We start from the raw sequence: 23,685 nt of genomic DNA, 5'->3' as shown, positions 1-23,685 counted from the left end.
CGACAATATAATTCTAAAATACTTTTAATACAAATTACATAATTACTGTATTATCACTAGGTAATTGTTAATATTAGTTATGTGAATATGTGATATACAGTGTTTAATCATTATAATAGGAATTGTTTTATGACTAATATTATACAAACAATTATAATGATATAATATAAATATGTTCTATGATTAAAACATTTAAAACTAATATTATTGTATTAATTTTATCGTAGGTATAAATAATTATTTTATGTAATATTAATCTCAATCATTTTATTAATAAATGTAGGCATATAAATAATTAAACAAAATAAAAACGATTCTAAATACAATTTATAATTTAAATCTAAAATGGTTAAATTAATCAAATAGTTATAGGTATCTACTTAATATAATTAATTGAACGGTAAATACAAAATTAACAGGAAAATGTATTGATTTTACTCATACAATTTAAAACATCCATAATAATATATGATATATAGGTAATAATATGTTCGATACAATGTTATTTTATTAAGCTCCAAAATAATGATGTATATAGACTTACGACTTTGAAAAATATTGCAAGCTGTCAAACTTTGCTGTTAATATTATGTTCACACATCACGAGTTCACAGTGTAATTTCATCATGGAACTCTGTATCTAGTATTTCCGTATAGGTACAATTTTCGAATTTAATATTAATGTGTAAGACATTGTTACAACACAAACTTATTATTGATACGGTTCTACGCGTTCATGTATAGTATATTTATTATGATATAAATTATTATATATTATATATAATATATATGTGTTTTTAATGAACTTAAAAGATTATCAACAACAAAGTGTATTACTTTTAAGATATAGGTAGAATGGCGGAAAGGTTTTACAATTATATAGTGATTACATAAATATTATTTAAGGTTTAAATTTTGCATATTTTTGAATAATAGAATATTAAAAAAAAACAATTTTTAAATCAGTAAAAATAGAAGGAAAATAATTTTTTAAAGTTTAACGAGACTCGGTTAGTATGAAAACATGGACTCAATTAGTACATACCCTCAAACAACCCGGGACTCAATTCTTTCTAAAAGGTTTTATTGGGACTCAGTTTGTATGCAGCCGTTAATTGTGTCGGAGCCTAATGGTTCGTTCAATGTTGGGTGGAATGTTATATTTTTTGTGGTTGTTGATGAATTGGATAGCATTCTGTTGTTATGTGTTTTACTATTAGATTAACACCACAAGTGGCGCAAGTTGTACATTGCAACTGGTGATGAGGTATTTCTCACTGGCCATTAGGATTAGGAACTTGTGTGTTATTTTAATTTAAGCACAAGCATAACACGCAATTTGTTACGTCTGTTTTTGAAATTGGGATCAAAAATAATAATAATTATGCTAATAAACAAATTATTTCTGCCGTCGAGATCGCGGCGGCACATGTGCACGTCTGGGCAGAAATAATAAATCATACAATATACATTATACATATAGGGCAAAGGACGGTGTAAGCGATGACTGGTATATTATAGTTCATATATTATACGTATATAATATGAAAGGTTCTCATGAATTGTAATAATAATATCATAAACAAAATATGCATATAGGTATGGTGACTACAGTGTGTTCTTAGTCTGTGTCGAGGTAATATAATAATATTGTTATCATGTCACCGCCTATCGAACAGGTGTTTTATCGTTATGAATATAATATTATAAAATATATGAAACTGTGTGCTCGACGACTGTGTACTACATTATAATTATCTTATTATTATCATTATTCATTAGTATTATTATTACTACGAGGTGCTGACGTCAATCCATTTGGCGTACTCGGATATTCTGGTGTACAAGTCGGGAAAAGCGGGCTTGACCGCGCAGCCCGTCACGCCATAACTCACCAGGCCGATCAAAACGTTTCTTCCGGTGTCCCGTTCCACGGTCAGGGGGCCACCGCTGTCACCCTACAGTAAACACACGCGTGACAAAATTATTTCGGTAACTGTAGCGTGTACGTACTAACTAAATTTAATAACCCGTAGCTAAGTTAAAAGTTATAACTTATAACTTATAGGTGTCATAGAGTGACGCGGACATCTCGTTTCTCAGGTGCGTCGCGAAAACGAAACAAAAAAAAAAGTAATAATAATTGTGTGTATTTGTGTATTTATTTTTTTAAATTAAAGTCGGCGCTGTCCTTTTATTTCATTCCAGGTCTTGCGAGGTAATCGAAAAAAATCTACACAAAACCTGTACAGCGTTATATAATAGACGCAGGTCGTTCATTTCAATTTGAATTGTTTGTTTATTATTATGGGTGAATCATTATTTACATGCAAAAATAAGTTTAGATCGTATAACCCGAAATAAAACACATTAATGTGGTTCTCGACTCCGGTTGGAAAACTAGAAAACCAGCCTGATGAGAATTCGAGCTAGATCAGAAATAGTATTACTATTCTGCGTGAGCCAGCGTTATATTATGTTATATGTATAGGTATGAGATACCAATGATATAGGTACTGAATTTAGAACTGCAAACGATTTATGATGTGGCACAGTCCAAAAAAACGTGTTAAGAATAAAAATATACAACACAAGTTCAAGGTGTTCAAAGAGGTGTCTACAAGAGGTGTCTATTGAGTGCTAGAACAATTTCACCACATGCACGTTTAAACAAATGGCACGATACAAATGAATGTGAAATAAAACAATTTTTTGGTCTTCTTATATGGACAGGATTAGTTTCACTGCCATCCTATCATCTTTATTGGAGTTTATCAAGAATTTATTCTACACAATTTGGTACTATAATGAGCCGTAACAGATTTGAATGTTTAATGAAAACTATACATTTTTCTGACAATACTTGTGCTGACCCTACAAATAGGTTGTACAAATTAGGAACAGTTATTGATGATATAATGATAAATTCTAATTATTGTATGCAACCAGACCAAAGCATGTGTATTGATGAGTCCTTGGTTAAATTCATGGGAAGACTTGCTTTTAAACAATATATTAAAAATAAAAGAGACAGATTTGGCATCAAAGAGTTTAAACTATGTATTTCCCCTTGCTATACTATTGCTATGAAAGTATACTGTGGAAAAGAAGTTAATAATATGTTAAATCTTGGAAATGTTGGAAGTAACATAGTAATGGAATTAGCAGAACCCTATCTTGATAATGGTAGAACAATTTTTGTCGATAACTGGTATTCAAGTGTAGAACTGGCAGAATTACTACAATCAAAAAATACATATTTAGTTGGAACATTAAGGTGCAATAGAAAGTCTAATCCGAAAGAAGTAACTAAAAAAAAATTGAAAAGAGGGGAAATTGTGTCTCAGAGAAGCTCATCTAATGTGTTGGTGCTGAAGTGGAGGGACAAACGGGATTTAGTTATGGTTTCTTCTAAACATGATAGTGCTCTTACAAATTTGAAAATAAGAGGAAAAATAGTACAAAAACCAACAGTAGTTGTTGATTATAATATTGGAAAAACTTCAATTGACCTCTCAGATCAGATGACTTCCTACTCCAACCCTCTTCGTCGCAGTCAAAAGTGGTACAGAAAAGTTGCTCTAGATGCATTATTAAACATAAGTGTTGTTAATGCTCTAGTTTTATTCCAGAAAGTTACATCTTCAAAAATGTCTATTACAGTATTCAGATCTACACTTGTAGAACAGTTAATAAATAAAGAAACTATCACAGAAATTATATCACAAAAACATGTTTTAGAAAAAGCAAACAGAAGTAGATGTGTTGGCTGTTACTCTAAGGCAGTAAAAAAAAAAGGCAGAAAATATGCACAATGCAATACAAAAAAAATTAATACTAAATGTTTTTTATGTGATAAACATTTTTGTCTTGATTGTTTTTTTGAGGAACATAAAATTGTAAAGAAGTAAAGTTTTTATTGATTTGTTATGTTTTATAATTTATAAAATAAAGTTGTTATTTTTATTTAACTAGATTGAAAAAAAATATGTTTCAAGTTTTTATTGATTTGTTTTGTTTTATAATTTTTAAAATAAAGTTACAATTACCATTATGTATTACTATTGTTATTCAATGAAGTAGACTGAAATTTTTTTAAGTTTTTTGTTTTTCTATAAGAATATTGAACATAAGCAATGTTATTTTTTATATGTTAATAAAATTAATTACATACAATTGACTGCATGTTATTATTGGTTTACTCTACATTTACCAATAACATTTATAATTGGTTATGTCAATCTATGATTACCTATTTTATAAAATAGTTGAGGGTCAAATATGAGTCTCAAAATATCATTTAAATAATATATTTTTGATGGGTGACTCCGTTTGGCCATGAGACCTATTTTAGGGTCTCGCTCCAAATCAGTTAAAAAATATTATTAATCCCTTATGTTAGCCATAATAATAGTATGTGTAAAATTTCAAACCATTTGGGCAATTTTTTTTTCAATTTTTTTTTTGAGTAAACCATACCAAAAATTATGTGGCGGTTTGATCGAAGATAAGTGAGACCCAAATTTGTGTCTCATGGCGCTCAACGTGTTAATTAAAAAAAAATATAATAATATATACAAAGAGGGGGAAAGGAATATTTTTTTAATTTAAAAATCGTGATTTGAATGGTTTATACTTGGATTAACAACAGTATAGTATTAGGAATCAAATTTGAAATGAAAATCCAAGCTTAATCAATAGGCATGCGATAAACAAGTGGGGCGTAAAACATAAAAATTGCTCTCGTATCTATAATTAAAATATACACATTTTGTTTTTTGCTCTTCTGCAATGCGCTAATCATTTTATGTATATTATGTAAAACCCTACATACCTTGTGTAAAAAACTCGAATATTTAATTTTAGTTATGGATTGCAAAGTAGCACGAATAAATATATTTTTAATTAAGTGTCAACTGCGACGAGTTGTAATAAATAATATAGATTAGAAGTCAGAATTAAGCTGAGTTATTATTAAATTATTATAGTTTGATAATTGAATACCTTGTATACGTATTTATATATATTTATGTGTTATAACTTATACTTTATTCATGTAACATAAACATTTTTTTTTATTATTATTTCAAGTTATAATAAACTGTATTGGTGTATCCTACAAAGTTATACATTTTTGGAGTAAAGTCGATATTCGTACTAAAAAGTTTTCGTTGAAATAATGTAGGTAAATCAAAATTGGAGTAATAAACTATTTAATATATCTTTTTTTTTATGCTTTTTAAGTCAATTTTAAAGTGTTTCAAAGTGGTTTCTTTTTAATTTTACTTTTATTTTTTCATTAATACTGTATTGTATATTATCATAAAAAGCTACTACTTTTAATTTAATAGTGTAACATAAAACAGTTTTTATGAAAATTCAAAAGTTGCTAACATAAATTATTTTAGATAAAAAAAATTATTAATAAGCAATATAACATATTATTTAAGAATCAATATGATTTTGTAAAAGTTCTTAATATTCTCGTTATTTAATGTTATAGATATTTAATCAAAGTAGTATGATTTGTAATATACGTAAAATAGTTTGATCTTGTTTTTTTTACGATACAAAAAATAATATAAAATACAGTATAACAGTAAATATAATACGTATACAATTTACGGTGTTTTAACTTTTTATCTCGATCAAAAATAGTTTGACTCTGATTTTTAATTTTATTCTTACGATTTGTTGAAAAAAAAAAATACTGCTTTTAAGTAACAAAAAGTATAAAAAATGTCCAATCTACTGCGACAAAAAAAAAAATTCCTGTGAAAACAGTCAAAACCTACCCGGTACATATACAATAACAGGGTTCCTATATATACGACTTAGGTTCACACATTATTCTGTTAATCGTAAATATAATTTGAATAAAAACATCGTTATGTTAATACTAAATCGCCGGACATGTGTGTACATCAAACACAATAAACATCGTGCGATAAATTATATAAAATTAGGGGTTTGGGCGGGAAACTGCGCGTAGCCACTAGCCAGATCGTAAACGAAAATATTATAATATACGAATGTTATAATAATATGCACAAAACAATAGGCGTACAAAACGTTTGCGGTTATTTAATATTGTTTCATTGAACAACAATATTTATCGCAGGGACGCAGGACATTCCGCAATGATGATTTTGTTTGAAATTATTTTGAGTGTATCGTATTGTGAAAACGATGAGTTTTATGATGATTATTATTGGTACCCGGAATTTTAATATATGTACTAAAAACGTTTATACATCTATGTGTGCTCATTATCATAGTTAAAATATTATGCTGGAAATTGATTGCAAATTAAAATTAAAATCTAATCAGCGAATTTAAACCGTCACCTGCAGGTATACGAGCTTATTTGTAGATTTTGTCAACACGAGCGTACACATCGATTAGGCAAAATTCCATCAGCAAATGCAAGTAAAAATAATTAAAGAATTGTGATATATTTTTATTCGGTTAATATGCTGTTGAGTTGTACTCATAAATAATATATATTTTTTTTAACTTCAATAATTTTGTTAATGTAGATATGCATTTTATTTTTGAAAAATGTTATATGCACGGGTAACGCATACGTGAATAAAAGGTAATTCACCAAGCATGTCTACCCCTTTTTTCTTCAATAATGCAGTTAAATAAAATCTGATTTTTGGAATTTTTTAATATATATAAAGATCAATTTCACAAATTCTTGAGATTTTTTTGAACTAATGAAGGAGTTTCCTTTGAGTACGTACAAACTACTGCTTTTTTTTCATATAAGAACCACCTTTTCTACCTACAATTATTTAGTGGATTATTTTTGAGAAAATAATGTTACATATTGAAATCAAAATTTGAATGAATTGTTTTTAAGTTATTAAACATTGTGTATTAGGAATAATGAATAATAGTTCATTAATTAATAATGTGTTTGAAAGATATGGGGACTATAATAATTTGAATATTGTATAATTATTATTAACTGACTCATTAATATTATTGTATCAACATTTAAAATTTATAAAAATTGACAAGTATAACAAATGCTAGATTAATATTACATCTAATTTATATTTTTGTAACATTGTATAATATATGTATACACTTTATAAGGACTATTATTGATAGTACAAACATGTTAATAACTGAAAAACTGCTTATTCGAATTCTGAACTAAGTACATCAAAATATTATTTACTAAATAATTTACAATAAAAAGGGTGATTTTCATTAAAAAAAAAAAAAATAGAAGCTTGTATCACCACAGAACATTTTTTAAGTAGTACAGATAAGCTTAACAATTAAAAAAACTTCTTAAAGTGTATTTAAAAATTTAAAAATCTGAATTTGAATAAATTTATTATTAAAGGAATGAATGGCGATGTTTATACTTGGAGAATTATCAAATATGCAATAAACATGTGGAGTAAAATTTTGCCAACAGAATCATATTAGGTTCGGATTAAAATGTATAATTTACCTACGACTACTTTTTAAATTAATTAATAAAAATATGCAAATGTACACAACTATTTGGATACTAAAATTACTCGTAAGTTATTATAATACTATATTATTAAGTGTGCCAGTAGTAGTCTTATACTTGTCCAAGTGGTCATACGCGCTGCAGTGCACATGACATAATAATGTTATAATAGAAGCACAACACATTAAATAATGTGATACATTATTATTATCGCGTATTATAATGTTATATTATTATTATGATTATTAGTTTATTACGTCGTAAATATCGTTAACTTACGAAACACGTCCCCTGCAACGATGGCGCAGCGGCGCACAGCATGCCCAGACCTACATGATCGTCGATGACGCGGGAACACTGGAAGTTTGACAGGACTTCCACGGAGAGTTTCTGCAACGTGGGGCTCGGATCGCCCGCCGGGAACGCAGTGATCCCCCATCCCACGACAGTGCCTTTTTGGCCCACATACGACTCGCCTGATGTATTTGAATGCATATAATATGAAATATAGAAAAATTGTTGTAAATATTATGTAGAAAACACATATTTAGCTATTTTCGTGTATTGTATAATATTATACTATTGTGTACACGCCTATTATTGTAGCTCGTATGTATACCAAAGCGATGATAATTAAAAACGTAGATATTAACGCCTATATAATATAGGTATAATATACCTATAGGTATTATATTTATAGTATACATTTGTGTATTATTATCTACGTTTTTATGAGACAGTATTTTGTAATACTGTGCAGGACGATGCATTCAACATAAAATAATTATTATTGTCTTCAGGAACGTGTGTGGAGGTGGGCGTTGAGGAGGGGGTTAATCCCCTTCCACAATGCCTTTTTTAATCTAGATTATTGGTTTTATTGAATTAAAAAAACTTTACTTTTACAAGACTTCTGAAGTATAATGTATGATCAAAATCTATAATTAATTAACATTACATGTACTTAAAAAATTATTAAAAATTATCATTTTTTTTTCATAACCCTTCCATAAAAAAGTTCTGATTATGGACTTAATTGTTTCAGTCAATTTTCAAGTTCTTTAAATAGTAAAGTCATTCAGCAAATAAGTACTGCTTTGTTATACAATAGGTGTCTTGTGTAACTTGTAAGTTACTATGATGAGTGTAATATTAAATTTTATTTCAATAATAATATAATGTCATTGTACACGAGAAACGATTCTGAGCGCAGACGGTCGGTCAACCTAGGTCTCTAAGTATTATATATTTCATAATATGTATTCAGATTTTGAGCGAAGCGATGAATGTACAAAGATTTTATAACGATATGTATTTTTATAACAATCTAATAACATAATTTTGTAAGAATACATTCTATGAGATCTTGTATTAAAGTTAAGAGAATTTTAATACAGGGAATAATTTTTTTAGGACATTCATAGAAAAAAACTAATAAAATGAAAATATCTTATACTTATAAATAACTCAAATAGTCAAAAAATTTGATCGTATAATAAAAATTATAATATAAGAATTTAGTGAAAATTTTAAGTCATTGTCAAAGTTAATTGTTATTAATATTTTTTTGTAAAATATTAAAAGTTGTTTGAGGAGAAATAATTATTTTACTAGTAAATTTTGAAAATCGTAGGCCGTTGAATTTGAAATGTTCATAAAAAAAATGATTTGGCCTTCTGGTAGAATTTTTTTTCATATAAACGTTATAAAACTAATAAAGAATCTTATATAATATAAGACTTAAGTTTTAAATCTTATGTATATAAAAACAAAAACAAACAATTTTATAAATTTCTAACTTCAAAATAATTTACTAATTTATGCGACTTTTGTTAGTTTTATTAAAATTCTATGTATAAACGCATATAAACAATTATTGTGAGTATAGATTTTTGACATTTTTTAATTGATAAAATTTGAGGAGTTTTATATTACATTTTCAAGCATTTCTACCCAAAAAATAATTTTTAATCAACATTTATATATTATATAAAAAGCTTGTCGAGTGTTACCGCTGGGTTGCTACTCACCTCACGCATTCACAACAATTGTAATTTCAGCCCATATGCTTATTGTAACCATTATTACAGATTGTATATATTCAAATAAATGTTAAAAAAAAAATATAAAAAGCTATTTATAAATAGCTCAAATATAATTGAAATATTATGAACAGTTTATTGTAAATAAAAAATAATAATAAAAATATTTGGTGAAAATTTCAAGTATCTATAATATAGGTTATTCGTTTTCGAGTTATACAAAAAAAAGAAAGTCGATTTTGTTCAAAATTTGATTTGCTTAAAAATTCCCGTTTTCTCGATTATAAAGTTTGCTAGGATTTTATTTTAAAAAAATAAACGTATTTACCTAGAGAAAAAAATTAATTTATTGTAAAATACGTATTTTATAAAACTATATTTTTTTTCAAATGCACAATAAGTATTGTTTACCAACACTGGTGTGCAGGGACATGCAAATTTTATAAACAACTATTATGACTTTTTACAAAAAAAATACTAAACGTTGATTTATAGATTTATAATCCATTAGGTGTGTGAAATCAGCTCGGCGCAGTGTCCGTATTAAAAATATTTTCACATTCAATCTCTGATACAATACGAAAATTTCGGATGGGCATCACATTAATCGAATACGCCTATCATATTATATATCGTAATATATAGGTATGTTATAATAATATATTGTGTTATTTGTGTACGAGCAGTGAGTTGTAGGTTATTGATCAGACGCGCCAGTTGTTATATTTTTGCCACATGTTGACGACGAATATCAATATATTATAATATATTTTATTCAGTATATTATGCGCGTGTGTGTATTTTTGCATCTCGACGATGTGGCATAGTAAACGAATCGCAAACCTCACCAGCGGATTTCCATCATCGAGATCGATATGGGTAGATTTGCAAACGAAATAATTTTACAACTCTTTTTTCTAGTCATAATAAACTATATATATATTTGTATATTATGTTATCACTGATGTCAATAATTATTAACCATTATCATTAATGACCAAGACGTTCAAGACCCATAGCCAAAGTCACTAATATTTAAAATATTCACGCGATTAACTATATAGTATTAAATAGTGACTATAGTATATTGATGTATTTAGTTTAATATTTTAAATTAATGAACTTAATTTATTACCATTCTCTGGGCGTTAGTATAATCTGAAAACGCTATTTTGTTAAACTTCTGAATGCCGATCATCATTTATAGTTATGACTTAGTTATGATTCATTACTAGTTATACGATAGTTGTTCGGGACCCTTAGGAATTAGGATATAAACTAAATTTCGAACACAGAATAAAAATATTTTAATACAGACATATTATTACGTTATATACAATATTTCAATAATATTCAAATATGTATGTAATATTCAAACGTATATAAGGGAAACGTGATAAATATACATTTTAGTGTCCAGGATATAAACAAAAATTGAAAATACATTAAATGCATATGAAATATATCATATATTAAAATATGCAACAAATTTTTGGTTTTAGGTTTTAATCAAAATGTATAATATTATTGCAATGAACGAGAAAAATAATTAAAAGCAGGTTTCGGCAGGTCTTACCTATCAAATCGTGAGTGTACTAAAATTATCATCGACTTCAGAAAATTATGAAAATATACACATTTGACAAAAAAATAGCTGATACCATTAATTTGACATTAATCATATACATTTTAAAATCAATACCGATTCAGAAGAGCAATATTGACATTTGACACTATACATGTGTGTAATAATGTAATATATAATATATACCTTTACAAGAATATATGTTGTCTAGATTATTGACATTATGTGATTAATCAATAAAACATTCTATAACTATAACAGGTTAATTCACTAAATATGGTCATCTTTATTATTCCATTCAATGATGAATTTATTCAAAATCAGATTTTTGGAAATTTTTATTAGGTTAGATACCTAAGTATTAAGTGACCATATTTTAAAATACTTAAATTATTTATCACAGTACACTCTTTGAATGATATAAAGAAAATCTGAATATCTAAATATAATCCGTATGTAGTTCTACGATAAATCATTCCAAAAGTTAGTTTTTGAAGAAATTAATTATAAGAGAACTGGATGAAACACCATACTGTATTAATTCGTCATGCGGCCTCAAGAAATGTACGCTAGTTTAGTATTTCAAAAAAGTTTATAACATATTATTATATTATTTACATCTTCGTCAGAGCATATTATATTAAGCTATCCAACCGAGTCTAAAAAAAAATGAAGGTTTATGAGGATTTCACTTAGTGTCTAAGGCATATATTATAATACATCATAGATTAATAAGTATTATACATTATATAAGCACACCCAGTTATTTATTAATTTATTATTTGCGAGAGGGGCGATACCGGGCCTAATTGTTTGTGGTGGGGAATTTATGTATGGCTATACTCAATCATCCGTTAATTTGTTTGTACCATATATACAGGAAAATATTGTTAAAAATGTTTTGGGTTTAATAATACGTTATATTTCTAAATAAATAATCAAAAAATATACCTATTATATTATTATCACAAATGTACTAGGTATAGTAAAACTTTAGATATCTTCCGTTTTATTCTATTTGTATATGTAACAATACATAACTTTTAATTTTTAATGTATGAGATTTTATAAATTTTGCTTTTAGTATTAACTTTATTGAGTACTTTTATTTCTAAATGTTCAAAAAAATCATGTTTAATTTGAATATAACAGTCAAACTTAAAGTAATATAACTTAAGTCTAAAAAACGTTTTAAATTAATTAATACTATTTTATATATTAATAATAATTTACGGTTTCTTTATTTACTTACATATTTTTAACATTAAACTATAGGGGAGGGCAACGGAAGGAAAAATTTGCGGGGTACTTGCCCACCCTTACCCCCATGTAGCGTCGCCCCTGAACACACACACTATATAATATACATACACCGCTATAAACCTATAACAGCGGGTTGCAACGTATAGAATAGGGTTACATTCATTATACGATGGTTTTCTGATCAGGATTTCAGGTGTAATGTTATAAGTTCTGTTTGGCGATAGGTATTATTTTGATACAGAAAGTTATATAGACAACGAAATGCCGAACAACCGACGTTTACACAAAAACTACGCGATGAACACAATTTATATGTGTATCAGAATTTATCCGTTTTGGAGTTGTATCGAAACTCAATAATAACATTTTTACAATCTCGATTTAATTCCATGTGCAACTTATATATGGCGCACAGTGTAATATATTATTATTATACGCGTATTTTCCGGTGGATTAACTACGCGCGAAAGCGCATTAACAACACCATTAAAAATGTTTTCCACATAAAAAAACTAAATAAAAGCGCGTATATATACATAAATCGTAAAATCTAATATATAAGTTATTGCAGTTTTATAGGCGTTTTCGTAACAGCTGATGATATCAGTACATCAACCAATATAAAATGTACAGCTAATGGATCTATCTCCACGTGATGTATAATATACATAATTATTTATCAAATTCACCAATCGTACGCTGCAGAGCTGTAGCCATAGACATTTTATAGGTATACTATAGGTACTACATACACATAAATAATTGTGATGGGGGTTTAGTGAAGCTTAGCTCCACCAAAATATTTCCAAACTTAACCTCGTCAGTATAATTAATTATGCTAATATGAGTTAATTGAAATTTATAACTTCCTCCCAGATTTTTTACCACATTTACCCATATGATTATAGGTATCTATCTATCTTATAGACTTTAGGCGAGAAAGATAAATAAATAAGGTAATATTATAATATAAAATGTATATATTTGTCAACGAACCAAAAGTTATTAGATTAAGTTTATGTTAATAATTACTTTTTCATTTCATTTTAACTTTAACAATTACACACGATTTTTATTAAATTGGTTTTAAGAAAAAATGAATAGTCTCTAATCTAACTCGAATTACTATAGTACTATGCGTGTAATTATCTGGTTTTAAAAAACTATACAAATTGTTTATAAAGAAATATAAATTATAATAAATGTATTATAATATATTCTGGAAGTTATAATCACTAGTATTACAATATATTTATTATATAACCACTTGTCCACTTGCTATATTAGTATATTACCTACCTAAATATTATGAATTAGACGTTTATTATTGAAAATATTGTATGATTATAAACTGGTGCAATGATTAAAAAAAAAATTGTCATAATGTACAGTAAAACAAAAATGTATTATAAGTAGATTAGATTAGGTTGGGTAATATATAATTTAGGTACTTATTAAACACGTTGTATATTATACTAAATAACAGGGTTGGCCAACTTGTGACAATCGTCTTATTTATAAAATTAAAATTATTTTTATTATAAATTATATATATTGTTATTATGAAGTTAATTATTTTGGTATAGATAATTCAAATTTATTCAATTATATAAAATATATTTATTAACATTTTAGCATTTCATATCATTGTATTTATCCACGTGGCTTACAAAAATATTTATGATGGCCATCTCTGCTATATAGTATAATACCACGTGTTCAATAAGTACTTAAAATTATAAATTTTTATAGAATGACTTCTGATTGGAATCAGCTATCTTTGAATAAGGTGCATACTCTAGCTGTATTATACATTTTGAAATAAATTGAAATTTTGTAAGTTAATAATGCGTTTGATAAAAAAAACCAAATTATATAAAGATATTTAAGGACCAAATTATGCTTATTTTTTTGTTTATTTGGGGTTGGTTATAAAAACTCGACCGTCGAAAATATTTAATTTTGATGCTCGGTCGCAGACATTTTGTTTTTTACTCTCTCTTTTTTGGTAGAAATAATTTTGTTTTTTTATTATTTTCTCTATGTAGACCAAAAATAATCAACTCTATACATAATTAATATTTAATCTATTTTTAGGATTTATAAAATATTTTTTTCTTATAAATTTACAGATAAATCAAATTGATTGACTACACTAATTTGCTTTATATTTGTAAGTTATAGTTTATAATTTTCTATTTTAGAATCTAGATTTATAGACTATGATGTTGCAAAATATTAAAATATTTAGTATTCTTCGTTCGATGTATTTCGTATATTATACCTAAGCGTTGACGTGTCTATCGATAAGTAGGTATTTTCTGTTCCTGTGCAGAATGAGAAAATTAATTATAGCAGCTGTTTTTAAACCCTTTTTGTTGTAATCCACACGTTTTCTAAAGCGATAGTGGAAATTACACCGCAGTCAGTTTAATACAAGATAAATGTATCACCGCTCGCGTATTTATACCTACGTATTCGCTGTATACTTTGTTAAGTAGCTCTTAACAGCGAAAACTCATTATTTTGAACGTTTTTAAAATATTTATTTTTATGTTATTTATTACATTATTTACATTTATTTATTTTCATTACAAAACAATTTTTTATTTTCAAGGCAGCAAACATTTCATAATAATATTTTTAAGCCAGAATAAGTTAATATTTTAAATACGATTATCTATACTTATAAACATTGTAATTATCGAATTGTTTAAGATTTATTTTTTAAACATCGAAAATCTCAGGTAAATATTTTGTAAAAGAATATGAAATAAAATATAAAAATAAAAACCTTTAAAAGAATAGTGACAGCGATAAAAAAAAATATTAAATATTTATAAACAAATAAGAATACATTTTTTTCTTTCAAAAATATTGATATTTTGCTGATTACAGCAAAAATTCCAAAGCTATTATGCTTAAAATAATTTATAAAAAAATAAAAACTCCATCAACAGGTACTTTACGATAGCGACTACTTTACGATCGTTCGCTGTGAAACAACTACGATCCTGCAAAAACCTTATTTTTTTTTTGCTTTTATATTTATGTTGTGTATACGTTTATATGCATATAATATTATAATATCATTATACTGATACTACTCACCGTCGGTGGACGGCAAACACACGGGCCGAACGGTGTCGCTAGCGGCGACGGGCTGGTCGAGCTGTAACAGCGCTATATCGTTAGCCAATAAGAACGGATGGAAATGAGAGTGGAACAGCACGCGAGACACTTTCCGAGCCTGGTGTTCGGTTTCGTTTTCCGCAGTCAAATCGTAGTCGCCCAGGTGCACCATCAAGTTGTCCATCGGCGTGTCACGTCTGCGTGTCAAATAGAAATAATAATATTATGTAATTATAATAAAATGATATTATTTGTTGATGAGTTATAGCAACTTTCAGTCAAAATCTAATAAAAAAAAAATTAAACAATATTATATTATATTTTGATCATCAACATTTTACAACGGCATCATAAATGCACACCACACACACACACACACACACACACACACACACACACACACACAAAAATTAATACGCAAAAAAAATTATTGTAACATCAATTATTAGTTAAATAGTATTATATTACATAATATATTTTTACTATAAAAAATGACAGCCATAATATCAATAAAATTCAATGAAAAACTGGTTGTCAAAAATTATAATATACTGTAATAATAATAACATCAAATCAAATTATTATTGTGGGTGGAAAAACTTGTTTTTTGACACTGCATATATCTTAAGGAAAATAAAATATCAATGATAAATAATGGAGTATAAAATACTTCGCACTTTTCAAAAAAGAAATATGCATAAAAATACAAACAAATTAAGAAAATCCACTTTTCCTCTAAAATTTTCAAAATATACAAAACTATTAACATTTTAAATTTGATCATTGTACAGAATAAGTGTCTATAATGGTCTGCTTTAAAAACGTATGCTTTCGAGTCCTATTAATGATGAACATACTTTATACTTACAACTACATTATAACTCGTGGATCTCGATAATATTATAATATATTATGTACCATCGTTTTATGGTTGAGATTATATCAGTATTATAATATGTTATATTGCTCGACGCTTATACGAGTATTAACACGATACTAGCATGTGTTTTTGTATTTTTGAACGTTTGTACTCGTATACTTGTAAGTTATTATAGTCCCACTGGGCCAGCTATTGTATATTGTATATTTATTTTTATTTGAGGAAGAATTAATGTTTTACAGTACCGATTCTTTCTTGTAATATTTGTACTTAAATAAGACAACACGTGTATAACATTATTTGTTTTAAGTATTTCATTTTATAATCCATTAGAAATACACCTTATTTTTACATTTCTTAATTTTTTCTTAACGACATTCAGATTTTGTAAATATAAGCTTAATGATAAAATACATTTTTTATTGATATATGCATATAAATTGACTGGGGTATTATTTTTGTAAAACGATTTAAATGTACCTAAGATATAATGTTATTATAGATCTCGAGATCGTTAGCTATAATTATAACGATGACTCATATATACTATGTATGTTAGTGAATCAAATTATGTAAATTATTATTAATGGTTAATACCTAAACTCTGCAAAAGTAATCTATATTATTTTTTTCTCAGAGCTTGAAACTTTGGAGGTTAAACGTTAAACGTTAAACTATCCAAATTTTCGCGTATGACCGAGCGTACAGTCCGAAAACCGTATTCGTTCTAAATCTGCCACTGAATGGTGCGTGTGCACTGTGCATACATCGGTAAAGGTTTTCTCTCCATTTGTAGGTCAGACGTTTCCCTTCGGTGATTTCGATGGAAATTTAAGTGCAAAAATAAATATTACAACCCAGTGGCGTTGTATTACTGCAGTTTATAATATAAATGCGGAAGTTTTAGTATATGCGTAATAAGCGGCCACGTGCGATGTCAAAATCAATCCACTTAATCGTTAAATCGCATAAATTATGTAACATCCCAAACGTGCCGGTACTTTAATGACGGTCGCGACCCAAGGTAATTTAAATATTGGGCCAAAGTTGATAGTGGCCAGTGGCCACATCATCAGCATTGAAGCAATTTAATCATCGGCCGGGTAAGGTTAGGTTAGGTACGCACGATAATAATTTGTTATATATAAAAATCTTGTTTTTTTTTTAAGCTAAAATTTACTCAATCATGAGTGAGCTAACGCCGATTTATTTTTTAATTAATTAGTTGCAATATAATAACAATATGTCACTCATAATCTAATGAAACATTTTTAAAATTAGTTTTAATTATACGTGTGTAATAATCAAACATTGTTTTAAGTTACCTATTCTGATATATGCAATAGCCCTTAATATATATCAAAGAACACCATAATATAAGACCATTATAATAAACAGTTTAAGTTAATGTGTGAAAAAAAGCGATGCACAGTTGTCGATAATCGCCTAATTGTGTTCTTAATATAACTATTATATTATCGAGTATTATTTTACGGACGTATAGAAAATTTGAATTATTTATATATTGATATTTTGTGTATATATAGTCAAAGTGGTGTAGCGGGGCTGTTGTAGTGCAGTGTACTCATCGATGACCGGTCATCGTTAGGTCAGTCGGGACAAATTAAAAAGTTAATAATAATTGTTTACTTGTTTACTTTCATCGGCCATTACGTTTTTTTACGTCTGAATAATTTTTTCACAGTTTATTGTCTTTTTGAAAACAGTGGAAGTACTACATTTTACTGTAAAAATGTGCGTATAAAAAATATATTTTATGTATAATACTATAATGCAATAGGTAATACTCGTATAATGGGTGTTTAAATATATTGACAAAGATTGCATTTTTTTTTATATTTCTTAAAGCGTATCAATTATATAAAAGTTATTATATTATACATTGAATGTGTTAATATATTTTATAGGTATTCAATATTCACTTAACGACCTAAGTACCTAACCGAATATCGTTCACGTATACCATTTAAATAAATACATACATAATATTATATAAAGTTACGACACGAAAATCGTAACTATTGAAACCGATTAGTTTGTTATTTTATATAAATCAATGAAAATGTGTAAAACTAAAACTTAAATTTGAATTTAAAAAAATCCATACACTCAGCATAATTATATACTTAATAAAACTGTTATTTAACGTGGATAAAAAAGTTTTGATTTCAAAGTTGAATTATACAGTGCTCATTAAGATTTACCAACGACGACTGGATATTTTAAAAGAGGATGTCCTCGTGGAACACTGTATAAATTAAATAAAACCAAATGGAAAGCAATGGGATGAAACTTCTTTTATTTCTGACAAAAATAAAGAATAACAATAACAGCTACAACAACGACAATAATAGTCATAGTAATAATAATGGTATGAAAATTTCTGATCCCAAAGGCGTGAGGTGCATAAATAAGACAACGTTGTGAAATTTCGCTGTGTATATAATATATATATTATACATTGAACCACGTGTTCATAATATGTACTTTTATGGTCTGCTGTTATGATCCAGTATAATGGACGATATCCCCGGGACTTAACTAAATATTATTTTGGTGACAAATCAAATAAATGTGTAATGAAGATTTAACAACATTCTCTTCTTTTAATTTATATTATATTTAATTTAATCATGAAATATGTGCCAAATAAAATTGTACATTTCACTTGGGTCACGCTTATTGCTTATAATCTACATAATTTTAGCATATTAAATAGTGCACAAATAATTATTATTGTTAAGCTCATTATAAAGATTCATTTTTGAGCTGACGTTTCAAAAATAATTTACCCGTGTCACCCAACTACATAAAATTAAAGTATTATTACTTTTATTCAAACTAATTATAACACTTTTTCAATTTAAAATGTGTATTTAAATTTCGTTTTTTACATCTATTCTCTAGAATATGCTGACCTATTTTAAACTAAACGTAAACACATAAATATTATTTATACTAGTTATATTTTTACATCTAATTATCTCTTTAAATTTTTGTTTGTATAATAATATTAATTTATGTTCCACGTAATACAAATATTGAAATATATGTCGAATAAATTATTTTCAATATATTTCACGCAACATATATTTAATATTATGATATTAATATTAAGCATAAGATAAAATTATAAATATAATATAATAAACATATTAATTATTTACTTATTGGTAATATGCTTATCACTATAATATTAATTATATTATTACGTATAGGTAGATCGGGAGGTATCCGAAAATGTGAATAGTAAACAAAGGATTCTGCTAGCAAGATTTCAATAAGCCGCTTGTATTTTGAATTTAGACGGAAAATATTGTAATGAAAACAATATTGTATACCAAGGGAATATATTATTACAAAATGACAGGACCACGCGAAGGGCTTTTAATAATAAAATAGTTTTAAAGCAAGTGCTTTTTATATGATTTACAACAATAAACGTTTTGAATTATACTACTCAAGCTCATACAGCTTATAGGTGATGAATGTACTTTTTGGATAAAAGAAATTGTGTACGTTTACATACACTTTCACCAATGAAATGCGCTCACCAGACATAACATTATTTACAATAGGTACCTCAGGTATTTTGAAATTAACATTAATACGTCGGGTGTAAATAATGTCTGGGGATGTAAAATGCTCGGTAGTTATACCATTTATTAGTTATGCATATTGCAATATAAATATGACTATAGTTATATATTTACTATTTACAGTATAGGCGTTCACATCAAACGACAGTTAAAATATCACCTTACATAATATCGGAATGGGGGTGGGTGTATATTTTATTATACTTCGGCGCTTGACTTAAATAGAAAGTGTGTATATTATGCTAAGCACCTATAAATATTACAAGCATACAAACGATTAATTATTTTCATACCAGTGTATAGTTACGGGTTTCAATAAAAATTGTTTGACTTTGACAAATACAAATATATATATTATAATATATGCATTATAGAGTATCACGAATGTTTGCATTTAAGTTAATTATGAATGGTTTTTCCTATTTGTTGACTTAATTGTATACAGGTTTAGTTTAAATATACCAAATACTTACTATAACATATTGAATTTTGATTAAAGTACGATGTGTAGGTACTATAAAAATATGAAATTTAACTTTTAATAATCTGAGTGGTAACCAGTTGTATAATAATCTATTTGTATAACAACAAGAAATTCTTGCTAATCCAATTTATGAAGTGCATAAATATACATTAAGCAGTGTCTACCTAAGTGTCCTAAGTACATATATAATAAAGGTCCCTAATAATTACACTAAAAAACATTTTAGATCTTATTATTTGATGTAAATAATTAATTAAACTAAAATATGTATTAATATTCTTAAAAGTAAACTTGTTTTATTTGTTAGTTTATATTTTAAAAAGGAAATCTACGAAAATTAAAGAGATTGTGGGTCAATATTTAGAACAAGTTTATATTTTGCAATTATATTATAAACCATTGGACGACTTTGATCAGATTTTGTAGTTAAATTCACTAAAAAATTGTTAAAATATATCCAAAAAAATATAAAAATGTTTAAGTGGTCTTTGCTCGTGTTATTTACAGTCTAGAGACATCATGTTAAAAAATTTAATGTTTTTACTTGTCCAAACAGTGTGTTCATAAAAATTCTTCGTAAAAAAAATTTTAACGCTCAAAATCTAAAATACTTAACGTATTGCAAAATGAATGTAAATAATTGTTTGTTAAATAAACGATTAACAAGTTTAATACCATATCAATTTCACTAATCTTACAAACAACTTAACTACCTACTTGAATAATATGCTCTTAGTAGTCTGATGAACCCGAACTTAGTATCATATACTATAATCATTAAATTATCTAAGATTTTATAAGAGTTTCTGCCAATTGGCTTAAACAATTTTCTTTTTCTTTTAAATAAAATTATTTTAACATTTTTATTGTACTAATATATATGTGTGTTTGAAATGTAAATATATTGCATAATTTGCATATAAGATTTTAAGAAAATATAATAAGAATACTAAAAAGAGTGAATGTGCACAATGTGTTATTCCAGGATAATAAGGATAATAACTATAGGACCTTGTACAATTGATATACAATATATTGTTTATACAAACAAATGAAGACAACCAACTAGATTTTTTTAATGGAATATTTGTATATATTGAAATATAAGGTTTTTGGGAGTCGACTGTGGTCACTATAATAAAATATTATACCCTAAGTTGAATATCGTCAATTTAATACTATTTATAGTATACTAATATACATTTTATACAGAGTATGTAAATATAGGAAAAATATTTTTCACAATATAAATTATACCGTCAAATCGAATTTCTTAGATTATTTATTTTTAACATTAAACTAAAACTGAAAATTGTAAAATAACATCTCCATTTTTAAACTGATCAAAATTATTTCAAATGTTTAAAACAAATCTCAAGTGCAATATTATTATTATCCTTTAAATTACATTACAAAAGATCCAATTAAGAAACTTGTCATAAAGTTTTTGGAGTAGGTACGTATTCTTTCAACTTTTTATCAAATATAAAAAGGTCAAAATATAAATTCAAAAAGGTTTGCACAAAAACACGAACAATCTTAATAAAACCAATAAATTCCTTGGTTCACTCATAGTCTAAAAGTAGTATTTGACTGTCAAAAGTTGTATAAACAACGAGTATTATTTTTTAATGTATTATTTCGTTATTTTGAGCTTTGGTAAAAAGAATAAATAACATTTTGAAGTTTCATATTTTTGAAAAACAATAATAAAACTTTTCGTGGATCAGTTTAATATCATATTCGAGACTATACATATAGGTACACTTCACTAATTAAAGTTTTTTTTTCGACCGACAAATATTTAGTCAATTAAAAACAATACGTTTTATTAAAAATTTAAACCTCTGTATAGAAATTAATTGAGATAATAAGCTCTTGTACAGTGTACACACGACTATACGTCCCTGGTCGCTAGTATGGATACGGTTGTAATAATAATGCGTATTTTTACGTCATTCGACGCAATCGTTTTCGAGAGAAACAACGGAAAACTGCCATACAAGATACAACTGTAACGTATAATAAATATGGACTTTTATAAAATATGCAGAGGCAATGGTGGATAATTCACGCTTGGAAGAGGTAGCTAAAAACGGTAATAATGGTAACATGAATAATAATAAAAAATTGATTGACAAAAAAAATAACCAATAATGATGATGATAATAATAAATAAAACGCCATTTGAATGTACGCACGGTGAATTCGCAAACGTGTGCAAATAAAAGTCATCGTAAAATCGTGTGCTATGTGTCAAAAACCAAACGGTACGAAATGGCACGTGGCGAAAACAAAGTGCATATATATATATATATCTATATATATACATAAATACATAAATATATAACACTTTATTTTCATAAAGTTCAGGTTGAATATTTCTTAGTATAGATGTCAAAAATAACTTACGAAAGACTTTATAACGTTAGGCATTTGTCGTAAGTCTTTTTCAGTTTTTTCCGTGAAAATTATTCCATATAGAATAATATAAGATACAGGGTATATCAGTGCACAGATATCGATAATCATGAACCCTCAATCGACAAAACCTTATTTCTGTTTCAATTATTATAATATAAATCAATAGGTATATTAATATTTTCACTTTGAATCGATTATGAATTAGGCTTGCTTTTAGCATAGTTATATTAGCATATATAACACAACTACGTGTTTTTTTAATAAATATATTTTTTATAAGCCGTTTTTTTAAAAACGAATTCTCAATTCTTATAATTTGTTTTTCATTAGTTAAGTATTGTATGTAGAATAATATAAAAAGGATGTCTATTATTACATAAATTTTTTGATTCAGTTGTAGTCGAAAAATGATGATAGACTTAGTGTCTTAAAATCAAAATTGATTACCTTTTGTTAGATTGTATTTAATATTTTTTTTATTTTAATGATTTATTTTATTTTAAGTTTCAGGTATTAAACCATTCATTTTTACCATGCATTTTCAAAATATTTAGCTGTACACTTGTTTTTCTTTTATAAACGCATGGAATTGCGAAAATGTACTATAAGCAACAAGCATTATACAATATAAAATATATAATAAATAATAGGATACATAATAGGTATTGTATATTATATATATATTTAACTGATCTGGACTCAGAATTGTTTTCCAAGAACGATGATTTATCATTACTTTCAAATTGAATACACAACTGTCTTGAGTCGAGGTGAG

General features: G+C 26.7%; 1 protein-coding gene across 2 annotated transcripts in view; it reads right to left on the bottom strand.

The window, feature by feature from the left end:
• Nucleotides 1-288: 288 nt before the first annotated feature.
• Nucleotides 289-23,685, bottom strand: part of LOC132917830 (uncharacterized) — a 48,127-nt gene continuing 24,730 nt past the window's right edge. For both annotated transcript variants that reach the window (XM_060978768.1, XM_060978769.1), the window contains 3 exons: nt 15,482-15,699; nt 7,760-7,956; nt 289-1,958 (listed from right to left, as the gene is read on the bottom strand). In XM_060978768.1, coding sequence (XP_060834751.1) covers nt 1,794-1,958; nt 7,760-7,956; nt 15,482-15,699 — 580 coding nt within the window. In that variant the 3' untranslated portion in view covers nt 289-1,793. The remainder of the gene's footprint in view (nt 1,959-7,759; nt 7,957-15,481; nt 15,700-23,685) is intronic.

Source organism: Rhopalosiphum padi, chromosome 1 (assembly GCF_020882245.1).
Source record: "Rhopalosiphum padi isolate XX-2018 chromosome 1, ASM2088224v1, whole genome shotgun sequence".
NCBI lineage: Eukaryota > Metazoa > Arthropoda > Insecta > Hemiptera > Aphididae > Rhopalosiphum > Rhopalosiphum padi.
The sequence above is the reverse complement of the archived record's forward strand: the minus strand, read 5'-3'. Positions and strand labels throughout refer to the sequence as shown.